At 39.6% G+C, this 18,175-nt stretch overlaps 1 protein-coding gene across 1 annotated transcript; it reads right to left on the bottom strand.

Moving 5' to 3' along the window:
• Positions 1 to 759: 759 nt before the first annotated feature.
• LOC113135823 (rac GTPase-activating protein 1) lies at positions 760 to 18,175 on the bottom strand. Its single transcript, XM_026316113.1, has 16 exons — positions 17,947 to 18,175; positions 14,939 to 15,141; positions 14,682 to 14,818; positions 13,029 to 13,101; positions 12,571 to 12,624; positions 8,686 to 8,784; positions 7,943 to 8,090; positions 7,060 to 7,184; positions 6,816 to 6,974; positions 5,515 to 5,610; positions 5,166 to 5,364; positions 4,324 to 4,429; positions 3,401 to 3,533; positions 3,038 to 3,152; positions 1,725 to 1,836; positions 760 to 865 (listed from the first exon to the last, which is right to left on the bottom strand). The coding sequence occupies exons 1-16, from the start codon at positions 18,173 to 18,175 to the stop codon at positions 820 to 822; spliced, it is 2,034 nt and encodes a 677-aa protein (XP_026171898.1). The 3' UTR covers positions 760 to 819.

The raw sequence follows: 18,175 nt of genomic DNA, 5'->3' as shown, positions 1-18,175 counted from the left end.
AAATTAAGTAATTTTATATCAAAACAGCTTCATTGTAGACTGACCCTGGTGCTATGTTGTTTTAATATAGAACATGGAGGTATTTTATCCATCCATCCTTTATCTACGACTTACTTTCACTATCCAGGGTGGTGGGGAGGGAAGGAGACTGGAGCCTCTCGTCTGACATTGTGGAACAGGTGATGCATTTATTCTTCAAATCAAACACCCAGAACCAGATCTATCTAAAACTTGAAACATACACAAGGTCATTAACGCATGCATTCTACATCACACTAATTCACACTAAAAAAAAAATGACACCCAATAGCTTTACAGTTCAATCACCACAACCACAAACAAGAAGAAGCTTTAGTTCATGAGTGCTTCTACTTATTTATTTGTAAATGCCCAGTCAGACATGGCGAGGCTGTATTGCTATGATTCACAGCTAATGATGCATTACTGTATTTCAGGCAACAACAAAATGTAAACATAAGCAACTATGAACACTAAAACCAACCTCACTCGTGTTATTTTTATTCTTCAGTGAGACTCAAAACAGCAGCAGACAGGACACTCCAAATCAGAGTACATATTTTTACAATACAGAAGTGAGTGAAAGATCTCTGTCAAGTTCTACTTTCTTGTGTAGCAGGTATTGTGTTATTGCTTAATAAAACAAGTAAATGCATTCGCCTTGTAGACCAACTCCTATGTACACTGAGGATTTGCATGTATACAGTGAATGTAGGTTTAATGAATGGTTTATACTGGATATATGATTAGTATGTAGCTTTCATTTGGCAAAGGTGAGAGGTTTAAGGAGAGGTGGTTGGGTCAGGTGGGTGATGAGAAGAACTTCCTCCCTGATTCAACAGAATGACTGAAAAGAGAAAAAAAACAGGCAAGAACAGTTAAAATTAATATAAAACACAGATCTGTACACATTGCACACACATTGCCCTCATGGTGCATTGCCAAAACTATTGTGTTATTGATAAGGCCCTAAGTCTATATGATTTTTACTGTAGATCTGTATATTTCAAACAGTATTGCTTTTCCAGCTATCTCTGTGAAGGTTCTCAGTTGTCCAGGTAAAGTTATGTAAAGCTGAACCAGGGCAGCTGGACTTCTTGAATTGAAATGTGTTGCAGCTCATCCAAGTGCCTTCTTAAGTCTGAGGGAAGTTGGTGTGAGATCTCAATTCATCTTCAAGGTTGGTTTCACTGAGGAGACTCGCTAGGTGAACAACAGAAGTGAGCACAAGTGAAGGTCGTCACGATATCATGGTGGACTCTGTGACCTCTCAGATCCACAAACTGTGTGTCCTCCCTGAAGGACATGTGAAGTGTTCCAGCCAGGGCAGCCTGGTAGATCAGACAGGTTGTGTCTGAGCACCCCAGCTCTGTTAAGACCTCAGTCATCCTGGTTTGGTACCAGAGGATTCAGATGAACTAAACTTTCATATCCAAACCAATACAAACCAGAAACTATGACCAGAAAACACAGTTGTTACATACATTATGAATTTCATTGGAAAAAAAACATCATCAGATATCAAAAATAATATGGTATATTTACCCTTTTTTAAATAACAAATTCACTTTTAGAAGAAATCTTGATACTACCTCACATGCTGACTCTAAAATGAATTGGAGAACCGAGGGACATTCAAATGTGATCTAACTCAGGAAATTAAAAATACACTGATACACTGCTGACTGAGTCTGTTGTAGTCTTACATGTTGGTGACAGCATTGTCCATGTTCCTGATCCTGCCTCTGAGAGATCCACTGCTGGGAGTTGTGCGGTAACTGCTCAACTCTGGCGAAGTCAATGGCTTAAACAAGCGACCTAGAATCAGCATCATCGGGCACAAAAAAGAAAATGACAATGTGATAGTCATTTTTCTCTAACATTTATAATACCAGATAAATTCCATCCATCAATCCATCATCTATAGGTGGAGAGGGGAGCATGCCAATGCTGACTGGATCATGAGGACTTGGCCGTTTGGAAAGGTTTCGCACATGATGCAGGCCTATATCTTCTTTATGTCATGTGCCCAACTCAAGCACAATTAATGTGGGTGCCCCCCGATGACTCTCACGCCCCCACACACAACCTATATAGGGATTCTGTATGTAGTGGGTAGAGTTTCCTCCTTAGCTTAATGTGTCTAATAGGATTAGTAGGACAGTGAGAAAAGGGTAGAAAGCAACTTAGAATATTATGTGCACCAGGTATTCAAGGAACCATGACCACCAGTGTGGCTGAAGTGCGATAGTCAATGTACTATGGGGCCTGAGCCACCCTGTTGCCACTGACTATAATGAACTAACTGTACTGAGGCAATAGGATGGCTGCCATTTTTCAACTTCTGCAGTGGTGCATTTTAAAACTTTGGATATGCACTATATAGTAGGTCCACGTTGAAGTGTGGCCTTGTCATGGGGTCCTGGAGATTTATGTCAGCATGGCCAGACAACCCCCTTTGGGGCCATATGATACTGTAAGAATGATGGAGAGCTTCCACTGGAAAAGTCATCCATTCCTTGGTACATGATAACAGCATGACAGTCTAAGCCTAACACACAATCTATATTTTGAGTAAACAGATCTTTGGCTTCGTATAAACACCAATGCGATCTGTTCAGCATGTATCTACCTTTCATACTATCTCAGCCAGCAACAGGTCCAGGCCCGCTGCAAGCCTACTGCAGGAGCAAGTGGTTGATAATGGATAGATGGATGGGTAAACACAGACATCAACCAGCTTAGCTTAAAACATTCGCACCTTCTCAGGCACATTAAATATAGAATTAAAATTCAGTAGGCAATAACTATTGAGATGAACAAGCATCTGAGGATTATAGAAATATTTTCAGGAAGAACAGAACATTTCTTAAACCAAATCTGTCTGTGTTTCTAATTTTGTCTATAATGGCAAAATATCCAAAAATAACAAATAATTAAAAATAAAATCTACAGCACAGTAGAGTGTGCAAAAAAGTAAAGATAAGTATGTGTGACTATGTCACATATATATCCTCACCATGTCCAGTGTCCTGGATGTCCATCTTATTAGTGGAGGACAAGATGTGTTCAGCTGGGACGTCGAGGATACTTCTCCAGTAGTCTTCAGGGAGGGATAACAAACGACAAATCACCTGAGAAATAAGCAGTGGGCTTAATGAACCAATGACAGTAAAGATGTTCAATACACAAAACTGACCAGGATCAACACCCATAATCACTGCTTTTACTTAATGTATTTGTTCCATAGATAGTCTAAAGGAAAGTAGTTCATGTGCACAAATCTGTACAGCATACTTGAGATAATGCCTTACAACGCTAATATTCACCTATTTCAAACTACCCACAAACTGTCCGACTGGATAATGAAAATGAAGCTGACCTTCGGCTGAGTGTTTGAGTCTCTCATGATGGTTGTTGGAGATGGCTCAGATATCTCATGGCCCACTATAGTTGGTCCAAACACCCGGGCCAAATTATTCTGGTCCATCTGGCACTGTGGGCTCTTCATCACCCTGAAAAATGAAGAGAAATACAGAAAATCACTACAGTGTATAACTCAGCTCCCTTTTACTTTCATTGTGTATTTGATACTTACACCATTTTACATTTTTTCTATATTTATATATTTAAGCTACCACAAGACTCAAACCCACCAGAGAAACCATAACAAATAAACCCAAAACAAATATCCCATTAGCTGCCACCCACAGATTTTGGGGAAAGGGAGAGCGAGACATCGGTACAAAACAAATCTGCACCGAGGACAAAATGAAAGAGGTTCATACACCCAGAGGAGCAACTGTGATACCAACAATCAAACAAATACAGACCACAATAAGGGACAAACCAGGAAAAACTAAAACTAAAAAATAACAGTACACAGGAGGAAATGTAGGTCATGACACTATCTGCATAGTAAATGTCTCTGTTCATGTGTCTACCATAAGTAAGTTTATGAACAGGCAGGGTTGTCCACAGAGGAAGCCACCACTCTCCAAAAAAATCATTACTGCATGCCAGAAGTTTGTCAAAGAGCAACTTGGCAATTGGCAACACTACTTTTACCTTCTGTTATTGCAAAAAAGACATACAGTGTCTTTAACCCAAGACAAAGAGAAATTCATGCTATGAGTCAAATGTGAGCAAAAGAGAAATTAGAAGACAGTTCAAGTGAAATCACAAACCATCAAAAAATTTGAATGTGTGTTGCTGAAATTCATGTAGTCACTTGGGTTGCTGATCTAATAAATTCATTTTCTTTTGAAAATACAACCTCAACAAAAAAAAGCTGAAAAGTTTTACTTGTGTAAATGAAGAATGAGGAAAGCCAGTGTGTCTCTGTTGGCCTTTGGAAGCTCTGCTACAGCCTGCCACAGGACGGCAGAGCAATCGTCTTCATCGGTAAGTTCTGAAACAACAGTGCATAGCTCAGAAACTGAATTGCTGATCGGCACAGTGCTGGGGAAGGCTACAAAAAAAAAATTCTTCTGCACTGAAGGTTCCCAGGAGCACAATGGCCTCCATAAAATTCAAACGGAAATTTAGCACAACCAGGACTTTTCCAAGAGCCGGTCACCCAGCCAAAGTGAGAAATCATGGGAGAAGGGCCTTAATAACAGAGACTGAGCTCCAGAGATGTTTTTTGGAGATGGGACATAGTTCCTGAAGGACAACCATCACTGCAGCCCTCCACTGATCTGGGCTTTATGACAGAGTGGCTAGACAGAAGCTTCTCCTAGTGCAAAACATGAAAACTGCTTGGGATTTACAAAAAAAAAAACACATGAAGGACGCAGACAGTGAGCAACAAATATCCACATTATTCATAGTCCTGTGACATAAAATCCATATACCACAAACTGATTTCTTGTTATATACATTGGCATTATTGACAGTGGTATTTGGATATCCAGGTTAATGATACTTGTGTACATTAATATGGCCAGGTCACTATTTTAAATAGATTAAAATACAAATGTTCAATCTGTTAAAATTAACAATAAATGCAATATCCAGCCAACTGACACTGTGCTGTATTAACACTTTCTGTAAAAGTGAAACTGAATTTTCATCATCAGATGAACTTTACAAATGTGCTGTAAGTTCAAACACTTTGTTGTAGTGTCACTGTTGATTCCTCACACCTGAAGCTTCCATGAAGGTCCTGTGCAGCCTGAAGGTGAGAAGGGGCTCCTTCAGTTTCCTCAGAAAGTCTTTCAGAAAACCACACACCACGTGGATGTCCTGGACTTTACCAAGCATGAGTGGAGTTTTCCCTTGAGTGAATCCATCTCTGAGCTCCTTTATCATACGCTCTCCTCCAGGCACTCTGTAGAGTCCTCGCTGCAAACACAAACACACAGCAGGACATCAAGCTGTTTCCCATGATTCTGTCTCAAACTGCATTTATTGTTGTATGAATGGATTAACAGTGGTTGCACCAAAGGTGTCTGCAGCTTTCAAAGTTAAAAGGTTCAAAGCTGGTGCTTGTACCTCCTGCAGTCCCCTCCTCTCGATCTCAGTCACACAGTCTACAATGAGCTGAGGGACTCTCGGGTGAGTCACTGGAGCAAAACTCTCCAATGTGTCCTAAAGATGAAAATCACTTTATTGAACAAGCAAACAAAAATAAGTATATCAAAAAACATATGAGTTGAATATCATTTTACATGTGCAGTTCAGCGGGTTTGACAGACCAAGCCTTTAATCTAGGCACAGTAACAGACTTGATTATAAAGTGACTTTGTTCGGGCATTTAGACCCTAAATAAAGGAAGATGGAGCCTTGGGGAGCTCTGTCATGTTTGTACCATTAGACGTGATAATTAAAACAAGCTATTCCTTGTACATCAAATAGGATAGATTAGGTATGTTTGGCAAAAGTATTTATTGTCTTAAATTTGTGGAAACAGTCACAGTGTGCAAAGTCTCCATGGAATTTCCAGAAGTGGGATTTAGTCAGTTTATGCCATTGTTGCTAGACATCAGATGAGCAGTTCCTCTCAGGCTCTATCTGTCACAACCTGCACTCACATCCTGTCTGCAACTCTTATTTTCTTGTTTTTTCTCTACCTCCTCTGTTCCCCTGTTTACATATTGGTTTGATCACATCACTGTTTCTTGCTGCCTTTCCATACTGCTGGCGGTTTGTCTTGTGCCCTTGTCTATGGACAGTTCCTGGCTCAGGCTCGTCTCTGTTGCCCTGGGGGTTTGGACTCAGTTTCTCCTGCCTTCTGAAACTCTACGGAGTCCGTATCCAGATGGTCGACTTCGGTGTCGGGTAAGCGTTTGTATCTCTCTGTCTGTCCGTCCTTGTTCTCCCATTTCTCTAAAGGTGCAATGTGTAAAACGTGAAAAATTTTCTAACATCTGGTGGAGACTGCAGAATGCAACCTTCTGCCACCCTTTCTGCTGGTTGATCAATATCAGATTGTAGGGAATCATCTGTAAACTGCAGCTTCAAGTGTTCCTATGTGATTTAGGTCTGGCCTTGTCTGGCAAATACATGCAGGCAAACTGACCCCATTGAATTACGCTGAATTAACTATTAGCAGTACCTGTTCGCAGTGAACCCATGAACCCATCACTGAAAGTACCGTGACACTGAAGAAAAGATGTTTCTTCTTCTTCTGGTTTGTAACTCTAATAATGGATGTTTATTCTGGATGGATGTCAAAGACCGCCAATGTAAACAGAATTAAATCCCACCTCCCACTGTGATACTGATCTGGTCTGAATAAGGCTCATCTCTTCAGTTTTCATGATGTGATGGAAACATGAATATAACAAAAGTACCATCTGAGCTGCACACTCTGCAATAGCAGGCAAACAGCCGTCAGAAAGTTTGGGTTGGCATTCTGGATGAGCAACCACACGGCAGTTTCTGCACTTCACCACCATTTTGCCAAAGCGGACCCTCTTACCACATGGTGAGCACGTCTCTGTCCAGATGACCTGGAGAAAGATAAACAAATCACACTGGCCGAACAGACGTTAAGCCAGACGCAAACCACAGTATCATGGTGAGGGGCCTACAAACCGTTTTAGAAACAAAAACATGTTTTTGTGTTTTCTCAGCTCTGCAGGTGGGAGCAGCACCAGCAGCAGAACTCTTCTCCATCTTCAGCTTCTTGTCATCACAGGGAGCCCACAATGGGGTTTGGTCTGAACAACAGTAACACAACTTCATCTTTACAGTAACTGACATTCTCTGTGAGGCTAAAAGAGTCACATCAAAATGTCCACCATTAAAATATTTTGTGCTCCAGGTCAACCTGTCTGGCATTATTCTGTAAAGGATTGGTTTTGTAAGTGGCTGCTCAAAAAGCAAAAACTGAAAAATATTATAGAAATTAAAATTAATTTGTTAAGATGTATTATGAATCTTTACACATAAGAAACAGAACTGCAGCCCCTGGGCTGACTCATTTATGATGTTAAGCAGCAACATGATGTCTAATGTAGAGCAGGAACCCAGGACCTAGCACGGCGACACCACACCCTGACCCACTTCCACACTGAGCTCACTTCCTAGGAAAATGTCACCTTTCTACTGGAATGCCTTAAGTGATTTCAGTAACTTTTATCATGTTCAGGGGCTACAGATAAAAACTTTTTGACCTAATGTTTATGAATGTGCATCATCCTTGTTAAACCAGTTGATCAAAAATTCAATTTGTAGCGTCAAAGTGTTTCGGTGAATTTAGCAAAATGGACAATTGACCTCGCTGAGTGTCAACATTTCTGACTATAGTTTAGCTAAAAACAAGAAAAACAGATTTCTGCTGCAAAAAGTATGAAACTGTAAAACGTACCTTCAATTAATGATTACCAAAAACCTATAAATGCTGAATACTAATCGGGGGACTTGTATTTTAACAATTATCAAAGTAAACAGAAAATTTAAAAAGTTATAATCTCACCTCGTCTTCTTCCCTCCTCTAAAACAGCACATTCCTGACCGAGGGTCTGGACTGAGTTGTTAGGGGTGTCCTTTGTGATTCGCACCACCATGTTAAGCTGACCTCCAGTCTCAGGAGTTAGCGACGCCTTTACTATTGTCTCGACCTCCTGAGTCAAACACAAACTCCGCTTCAGCGTCTTAAAAACACACTTTGGTTCAACACACATCACATATCAGCTGTTTAAATGGTTCAACTTTCAGTTTTATGAACAAGACACAGGCTTCTAGTTAGAGGGAAGATGGAGATCACACCTATTTTTTTCATTAGCTCTTTAGTCCAAAAAGCCCAAATATTCATTTAACATGAAAATCAAGAAAGAGCAGCAAATATTAACACTTGTCCTGACTCCCGAGTGAGCTATTTCCATTTCCATTGAAACAGTCTTTTCTCTTGTGCAAAATGAGACTTGACTCCACCATCTGTCTACTCTTCAAGGTTTCTCACATATAGTGAAACCACAAACAGGAATTCTTTTTTTTAGTAACAAAACGTGCCATTTAAGGTACTTTAAGTGCATTAATTACTTTGTACTTTTACTGCACTACATTTCTACACAAGTATCCTTTTCACTGCACCACATTTTTCTGGAATCTGCCTGTATTGGTGTTCCACAAATTCATACATAAATGTCTGATCAGCTTCTAACGTGGCACATTGTGATTCAGAATAAACTAACCCAAACATCTTGTAGATGTGTTTACCTTCTCCACTGTTCTTCTCTCCAGCAGTTCTGCAGACATGTTACTGCGTCTCCCTCTCTTCAGAACTGGGGCACCAACAGCCGGTCCCATTGACGACCGCTGCATAGAACCAACAGAACCAGCAAAACATGTTTGTTGGGAAAACAAGCACTAACTTCAGTTAAGTGTTTTACAAACAAGAATTCAAACCTGATTGTCAAACATGAGAACGCTAATAAAATGGTGCACCGATCCCTTGTAAAGCTAAAGTGGCCTACAAGTACAGCATAAATCTGTACAATAACATCTTGGACACAAAGACCTGAAAAGATGATTTATTGCAGTGAGAGAGTTGTGTGGTTGTTGGTTGGTGTCAGAGCCTGGCAGCAGCTGTTGCATCCCTATCTCCTGTGTCTCAATGGAAAAGCAGATGCTAACAGAACGGTATGGTCATAAACAAGCTGCTTACTTAAACTTGCACATGCATTGGAAAAAGGTGCTGCCACAATAGAAAAGTATTTTATTAAGTTTATGCTGTACGTCGGCATAAGCAACCATCCATTCAGTGGTGAAGTCTAGATGTCGCCATTTTGTACACTAGCTGTGTTGATGTACGATTGCAGTAATCCATATTTTTTTTAAATCAAGTATATAGACAGTGTGAGGACTTCCCATCATCCACCCAACTCCTCCCTGCCTTCTCTCTCCTGTAGTGACAGCAGTTATGTGCATTCTTGTTGTGTGGGAAATTTACATCACGTCTGTCAACTCCCTGTGTGACCTGCGTGAATTCAACAAAGACTTTTGACACTGCTTTGTATTTCATTAGGAAGCAGATGAAGAGACAGGTAGTCACATCAACACAATAATTATATCATGTATGTCACCATGCCAGCATGATTTACATGGAAGTGACTCTGATGTGTAAATTGATACTGTTGAGCAGACATAAAAGTTGATCATCTCTCCTTTTTTGGGGTTAATCGGTATTGACCCATTCTGCAGATCGTATGCTCTGGTGTGACTCTGCTGCTTTTGCCTATTAAACTTGCCACCCTATAACCTGAGATTTGCCTCCTAGTACTTTTTGCCACAACACTTGTGACCTTTAAACCGGACACTGGAGCAGGTTGTAATTCAACACTAAAGACATTCAACTCACAGGATGTCAGAGGCAGACTAAGAGCAACTACATGAGAACCTGTTGCTTTTCAGGTCACACAAAATACACATTAGGAAATAAATCACTGGCCTGCAAACTAAAAAGGCAAAAAGACAACACTGGATGTGAAATCACTAAGCAGAAATTTGCTTGAGAGCAGGAAGAACAACATGCTTGAAATTAGGTTTAGTGAAGAGAGTGAAAGTAGTTGAAAAAGACAATTAAACTTCAGTGGATCAGTGGGACATTAATGGGACATTCAGTGGGTGTTTACCAGGTTAGCGCCACATCTGGATGGACAGTACCATTAGACCCATTGTGCGTGCACCAAGTGGAAATGCAGCAGTGGAAGAGGAAATGCATGAAACAGCAAAACTAAGCCTATAGATGGGGTTAACAATATGGTAACAATGGTCACACCAAACAAAATCAGAATCTATATGGACCCAAAAGATGTAAACCAAGTAATTATGCACAAGCATTGACCACTGCTTGCTGTGGAGGAGGTCAAATGCAAGACTAGATAGCAATTAAGGGTTCAGGCAGATAAAACACAAGAGTTGTAAGTTATGCAGTTTCAGCAGCCTTATACGAAGATACAGATTCCTGAAAGATCAACAGCACCGCAGGGTTTTCCAAGAGCCACTGCTCTGCTGATTGAAGGTTTGGACAGTGTTGTTAATGTCATTGATGACTCACACACATTGGGGGCAACACAACAGAAGAACATGCACTCAGACTAAGAAAGCTGCTTATTAGAGCAGAATTTAAGGTTAAACAGAACAAGTGCAAAATTCACACACAAAAAAAAAAATGTATCGCATAATGGAATAATAAAAACATTTGCTTTAGAACATGTGGTAGCATTCATCCAAGGGGTCGTCCTTTAACTGCTCTGAGACCAAGTGGAGCAACAGTGTCCAGGATCTTTGAGCATGTTTGACGAAACAGTTAATTTTTCAGGTCCTATCCCTGAGGTGGGTCGCTCAGACCACAGCTCAGTGTCCTTACTGCAGCTGATGGAGAAGAAAGTAAACTAACTACAAAAAGTAGTATGCTTCCATATTTCAATAATCATTGATTGAGAAACCACAAATCTTAAGATCCAAAATATGCCAAGTTCATAGGCAGGTCCTACTATTTCCTGAATTACAGTAACAGAATCTGTGAGTTCACTTGCACAAAAAACACTGGTTGGGAAGTAACACTCAACTTCTTTTAAAAGCAAAGATAAGGAGTCCTGCACCAGGTTTAGTCATTTTAGCCTGTGTGCTTAATTTTGTTGGATTACATGTGCTAGAGAGAATCCATTTTACAAAATAAAACATCCCACAGACTGATAGTCCAACATTAATAATGAAAATCAAATATTTATTTTCTGCAGCACAGGACCAAATGATCCATGGTACAGTGTTTGAGAAACGCTGCATTACACAGCACATTAGTCTTAAGTTCAAAGACTTTACTGTAAACCAGGAATTTAGAAATCTTACATCAAGCAAATAGTCAAGCACCGTACAGACTTCCAAAACACCAGCATTGACCTTGTTACCAACCGCAAATGGAATGCTACAACTATCAAATCTGCAGGCTGTAGTCATGCACAAGCATTACCAGCCTGGATATGTTGTGGTTAGTGTGCTAGATGGAAAACAGGAATGAAGATTTCACCAGGCAACAGAGTCAGTTTCATCTACTCAAACCAGTGTCAGAGACCACAAGGAAACCCATCATGGCAGGCAGCTTAGACTTCCTGTCAGATACAGAACAGGGTGTATGTGAGCTGCATTACAAATCACATGGATGAGGCAGGTACTGGTGAAGGATTACTAGTTCTCCAAGGTTTTAAAGATTTTGCTGTGCATTAAAGTTCACGGTTCCATTCAAAAGTTTACCAATATGTTTGGACATGAAGAAGAAAAAACATTTATGAAAAAAGATGTCACATATGGATGTGACATCTTTTCATCTAAGGATGTCAGGCAGTCACATGATGTCCCTAGGAAGTACAGGGGCAAGATGAACCCAATCTGGGAACTCCAGATAGGCTGCAGTTCTGGAAAATGGCAGCACACAAGGATAACGGGTTCCTCGTAGTTAAATGTTTAAGTCTTCCCAAGCATTTTGTGGTTAACTTGTGATTTCTTCTCTATAGATTTTTTGGACCCTGTTGACTATTTGCATCAAAACACTGGTTGTCTGGTGTTCATGCTTTAATAACAGGTATTTTCACAGTCTTGCATCCTTCTGAAAGGCTTCTTACATTTTTTTACTTCTTAGTGTCGGTTCAATCTTTTATGGCCCATTTTGCCTGAGATAAAGAAGCTGCCTAATGGTTGTGCACACCTTGATATTGGGTGTTAGTCACTTTAGGCTAGACCAGGGGTGGCTTCCAACTATCCCTACCCTACTCACTGCTGATTACCTGGACCAGCTGTGTTCAGCCAATCAGAAGCTGGAAGGGGAGCGTTGGTTGGACAACAAGCAGGGCAGTGGCTCTTGAGGACCAGGGTTGGCCACCCCTGGCTAGACCCTCCCTTTTTACGCAGATACTTATCATCTAGAAATCCTTAAATCCAATAGGCAGTCAAGTTTATATAGCTTGGAAAAAATACATATAAATAATGATGAGGTGAGTAAACTTGCCTAATAATGACGCATGCAGTGTGTGTGCTTTCAATACATCAGTGGAATTTCTGCCAAGTTGAGAAATATGTGAATGTAAAAAGATGCTACTGGCTCACCCTCCTCTCTCTTGCTCGAGATCTCAGAGGTTTAATCACAGTCGTATCCAGATCCTGAAATAAGATGAAAACAAACACAGCCCATTAGAATGCTTTTCTAACATACAAGAGGATTTGTAATGTTTGCACTGTAACTGCATACCATCAGAATTTCATTGTTTACTTGTAGGCAGCACTGACAAATGAAAGAATAATCTAAAAATGCGATTTAAGAAAAATAAGACAAGAAAGACTTGTATTGCCACACAAAGCACAGAATTTTCTTATTCAACAGGGTAAATTTCAAACCGCAGTGCTGCACATGACTGCAAATGACCTGAAATCAGAAGGTGACTGGTCAGAAAGAAACCAAAGAACAACTGATGGACCAGATTTGAAGAACCATTAAGCCCAAACCCAGAACATGCTGCTGTGTGTGTCACAGCTTAATAAACATCTGTTCAGATTTATGTTCGTACCACATCATCATCGGTCCGATCATAGCTGATGTCGGAGTGAGACAGGAAAGACGACTCATCAATCACACACAACCTCAAAGAACAAAGAAAAAGGTTAATCTCTGCAGTTGTTTTATTAACAATCATTGGAAATATTACTGCAGTTTTTATCCAAATGCTGTATAATTCTGCAACCTCAACAAAAATTATTAACACTAAACAATTTACATTTTATGTTTTCATTTCGGCCCATGTACATTGCAGTACAACTACAATGCTATTTTAATTATACAAATTTTCTTCAGCTGAATTCCAAGTGGCATTACCTCATACACCGGACTATGAAACCACTGTAAATAAATAGCATTTATGCATCTAGGATAATCAAATTTAATGACTAGTACATAATCTATACATACATTAATAAATCAAATTAAAATATTTGTACAGATATTGAAGAAAAAATGCCTAGGGGATGAAGGTGTATAAGAAGAAAAATAACTTCCGCACTAATAGAGCCATTACAGGACTCAAACTCTGTAAAGTTCACCTATTGAGGCTGTTAACTGATCAGTGTCATGTAGTTCTTTTACCTTCTGAAGCCAAGTATTGTATGTTCGGGTCTAACTACCTAATTGTAGAACATTTTATGGCAGCCCCTACAAGACTCAACCACTAAAATCTACTGAGCAAATTTGAAGAGCACGCATCAGAGTGAAAGTTGCAGTAATGGACCTTTTATTAGCACTTTTGTCTTATTTGTGTCCCATTAAAACATTTGCACAGAGTCAAACTTCACACAAACTGTGTATTGCCTTGATACAAACTGTTACTATTCTAAACTATTATTATTATTAACCTCTGAAGCTTCTGAATTTCAGCCAACTGACTGGCTTAACACAGGGGTTAGTAACTAATGCATCCACCAAAAAAGTCATTGTTCTCTCAGCTTTTATTGTGGTATGTTTACTTTCTGACTTCATTTCTCAGTAAATCCAACGTCGTCACTGAGAACTTACTAAAAAATCTGGCAGCATTTGTTTACACCATGTCTACATTACAATACACACATCGCACCGTGTTGTCATCTTTCTAAGTTTGAAACGATCCCAAACTTCGGGCGTTTTCTGCCTTTTACGGACGGTGTTGCTCCCTGCCATAGCGCCAACTTTTGATACGGAAATGCTTTGTGCGACAGTGACAGACGTTAGAAAAAGGTGACCTACATGACACAGATCTTTCTTAAAAGCAGCAACACTGCTTTCATTTGCACAGTGACTTCCTTCTCTGCTTTGTGTCAGTGATAACAGCTAAATACAACCTCACCATCCCTACTAATTAGAAAACCACAGTTATATGAATTTTTTCTCGCAAGGATTAAAGTTGATCTCTTCTATTTACCTGTCATTACCTCAACATCTGTAGCAGCTGCTAACAGCTCCCATTTCACTCACATGAACCAAGTGTCTATTTAAATGAACCAATAAAATTCTATCTGCAGAAAAATCTTAGAGGGTTTCATCCTGTTGTAATGAACAAATGAAACTGGACCAGGATCAGCTGATGAGGTGACTAATTTCTTCACTGCTACACTGTTTCTCATTGGTCCAAATTGCTTCATGTAATGTCAGTGTTTGTTTTGATTCTTTAGTGAACTACATGATGGTCATTTACCGTTTGCTGCTCTTGTGCAGAGTCACATTCCCTTTGTGCTCAAATGTAGCTAGAAGAGATTTCTGCTCATCATTCAAACAGGCACTGGATTTACTGTCGTGGACCAGGATGTCACACACAAGCTGCATCTGCCGCTCCTGACAACAGATAAAGAAAAACACCGTCATTACAGAATATATGTATCCAGTTCTCTGAAAGGACATTTAGATCTCAAGTTGAAATGAATAAAATTGACCGCTGTTCTTGCTGGGACTCACCAAATAATGATAGTCAGCTTCAATCTTGTAGCGTTTCTTCATTTCCACATCTAGCTGGTTTCGAGCATGTTTCAGTTTAACTTCCAGAGCAGCTTTGGCCACATCAGACTTCACCAGCAACTCTTTGTATTTCTTCAGCTCCAGTTCAGTATGCAACCATTTCTTTCTGACCTCCTCAAAGTTTTTCACCATCTCAGCAAACCCTGAAAAATCAGATGGAAAAAAAAAAGAAACATCTGACATCTCTGTTATATATCAAAACTATTTTGATCTGTGTCTTAAAGTGGATTACTCTGAGGTTCCTCCACGTTTGGCCTATTTCATGTGGTAGATTAGCAGCTAAACCAGGTGTAGTTCAGTATGTCGGGCTAATTTTCTTCTTAAAGCCTCTGTAAATAAATCTAACTCTCTACTACGTGATTAGGGCTGCAACTAGCCATCATTTTTGGAATCGAGTATTCTACCGAATATTTTAGCAATTACTCGAATAATCGGATTAAATTGACTTTTGCATTTTTAAATAATAATACTATTGTGGAAACGACACGTTACCTTACAATGACGTTACCTTGTGTCAGCTCTGCTGGGTGAGCCAGTCTTGTTCACAACTGGATGTTTTCTGTTCAGATTGTTCAGCATTGACAAAGTGCTGTTGTGGTTCAGCAGTTCTACTTTACAATACACACATCGCACCGTGTTGTCATCTTTCTAAGTTTGAAACGATCCCAAACTTCGGGCGTTTTCTGCCTTTTACGGACGGTGTTGCTCCCTGCCATAGCACCAACTTGTGATACGGAAATGCTTTGTGCGACAGAGATTACAGTCCGTGGGGATCAATGATCCCAAGCGCAGCTGGTCCGATAACGCAAGTTTTAGTAATTAAACAACATTTGTAATCGAATTAATCGATTTAGTCAAGTATTTGGTGCAGCCTTACACATGATGTACTTTACTACTATCTAAACAAAGCTAGTAAACACGTTTGTGTCACTTCACTTACTGTCCTTTTGGCCTGTTGGACAAATTGTAATTGTATCATAATCACTGAAACATCAGATAAAGGAGATATAACATTTAAATACATTTTCAAATTTCCCAGAGTCTGTTTCCTTTTATTTAATAACATTTAAAATGTAAACAATAAGGTAACAGCCAGAAGTCACAATTGTTAATCTGCCAAAGTGCATTTAAATACTTAAATACTACTAATTGTAATCCATGGTTCACTGCAGCTGAGTCTGCTGCTTTTAATGAGACACTTTGACTACATGTGAACAGATGGACAAAAAAGTTCTAAAGCATCCCAACAGAACGAACAAAAGAGTAAGAAACTCCAGTAATATTAAGTCATTTATGTTGCTGATGAACACCTGTTGCCCAGGTGCAAATCTGCAGAATAACTGTTGCATATTCAGCTTTTCTACTTGTATTTTTTTTATTTCTTATGTATGTGCACATACTGCTATAACAAAGCACAAGGTACCAGCACAGGTATTGCACCTTGCAATAAAGATTCAACATAATTTTATTTATTTTATATTAATAAACTGCACCTGTTTCAGGGTTGTCTTGGTGTGTATTTTATCAGCAGAGAGATCAGGTTGTATGTTAATTACTTACTCATTTCAGCGTTAAATGAGTCTTCTTCCATGTTAATCCTCTGAAGACAAAAAGCCAGCACCTCCTCCACAATGACTCGAGGCTCTGCCATCATGCAGCAGTAAACTCTAACAGAAAATGTTTATTTGAAATACAGTGGTTAACTGTTCATTTAAATGCTTCACAAACAGACAAATCGTCTTTTCCACCCCATAAAAACTGGATTAAAAATTTCTCAATTAAATTTAGTTCATTTATAGTAGATTTGCCTTAATTATGGAAGAAAGGTATGGTGATTGATGTAATTTAAAAACCAGTCTTTAATCTGCTTGTGAACATAAAGAAACAGCTGATGTCACAGCTGCCCCAGAACCATTCAGACTGGGTCTGAACCTACTAAATCCAGATTTTCTACATTTTTTCTGGCAACACAGTTTAGATTCATCAAGGCTCTACAGAGAAGGAATTCAAGAATGTGTCCTCTGGTGTCTGTAAAAGTCACATTTCCTGATTGTTGCAAACATTTACACATTTTACTTCAAAGTACAGAAGAAATGTTACATTTACAAAGGAAAATCAAGTGATATTTTCCAAAGATTTAATCTGTTGTTTCATCAGGCTCAACTTCCTTTTTAAAATTTAAAGATTGTACATTATTCATTTCATTCACTATTCTTTGTGCTTTCACAAATCTCCAGTGTAAATATACAGGTGCATATCAACATATTAGAATATCATCAAAAATGATTTTGATTTATTTCAGTAACTCAATTCAAAAGTGAAACTCATATAGATTCATTTTGATTGACATATTTCAAATGTTTGTTTCGTTTAATTTGGATTATTATAACTTGCCTTTAGAACAGTTGTAGTTTTAGTCTATACTTGCTCTAACAGGTTGTAACTGTGGAAAACTTTGGCGTGTTCCTCTTTAACAAACACATAAAGCGTTTCCGACAACGTTAGGCTTTAACCCTCAGGTTTAACGGCCTTTCACAAGGGCTGCAAGGAACAAACGAAGAGCCTACGGTTCAGTGTTGGAACTGCAAAATCACTAACTTCGGTACAAAGGTTAAATCTGCCCCGCGCACCATCGGTAGCGGATCTTTACGCACTTACCGACCAAACGGACCCAAGACGATGCCGCAGCTACAACTCGCTCATCAGCGGCAGCTGATTCTTTTCGATGACCCGTGACCACGTGATGTCACCTACTCTTCCTACTGGTGATGACGTCATCAGCGCGGGTTCGTAGGCGGCTTAACCTGGTCAGTTTCTATTTGAAAATAACATGTTGCACACTGCTCAAAAAAATTTAAGGAACACTTCGAAAACACATCAGATCTCAAAGGGTAAAAAAATCAATCGTTTGTATGGTCCTCAGTGCTTGTATGCATACCTGACCTAACGTTGGCAGATGGTGCCCCGAGGTATCTCCTCCCAGATCTGGACCAGGGCATCACGGAGCTCCTGCACAGGTTGAGGTGCAAACTGACAGCGTCGGATGGACAGAAACATAATGTTCCATAGGTGTTCTACTGGATTTAGGCCAGGTGAGCGTGGGGGCCAGTCAATGGCATCAATTCCTTTATCCTCCAGGAATTCCCTGCATACTCTTGGGCACATGAGGCCAGGCAT

The sequence above is a fragment of the Mastacembelus armatus genome, chromosome 19 (assembly GCF_900324485.2).
Source record: "Mastacembelus armatus chromosome 19, fMasArm1.2, whole genome shotgun sequence".
Taxonomy (NCBI): Eukaryota; Metazoa; Chordata; class Actinopteri; order Synbranchiformes; family Mastacembelidae; genus Mastacembelus; species Mastacembelus armatus.
The sequence above is the reverse complement of the archived record's forward strand: the minus strand, read 5'-3'. Positions and strand labels throughout refer to the sequence as shown.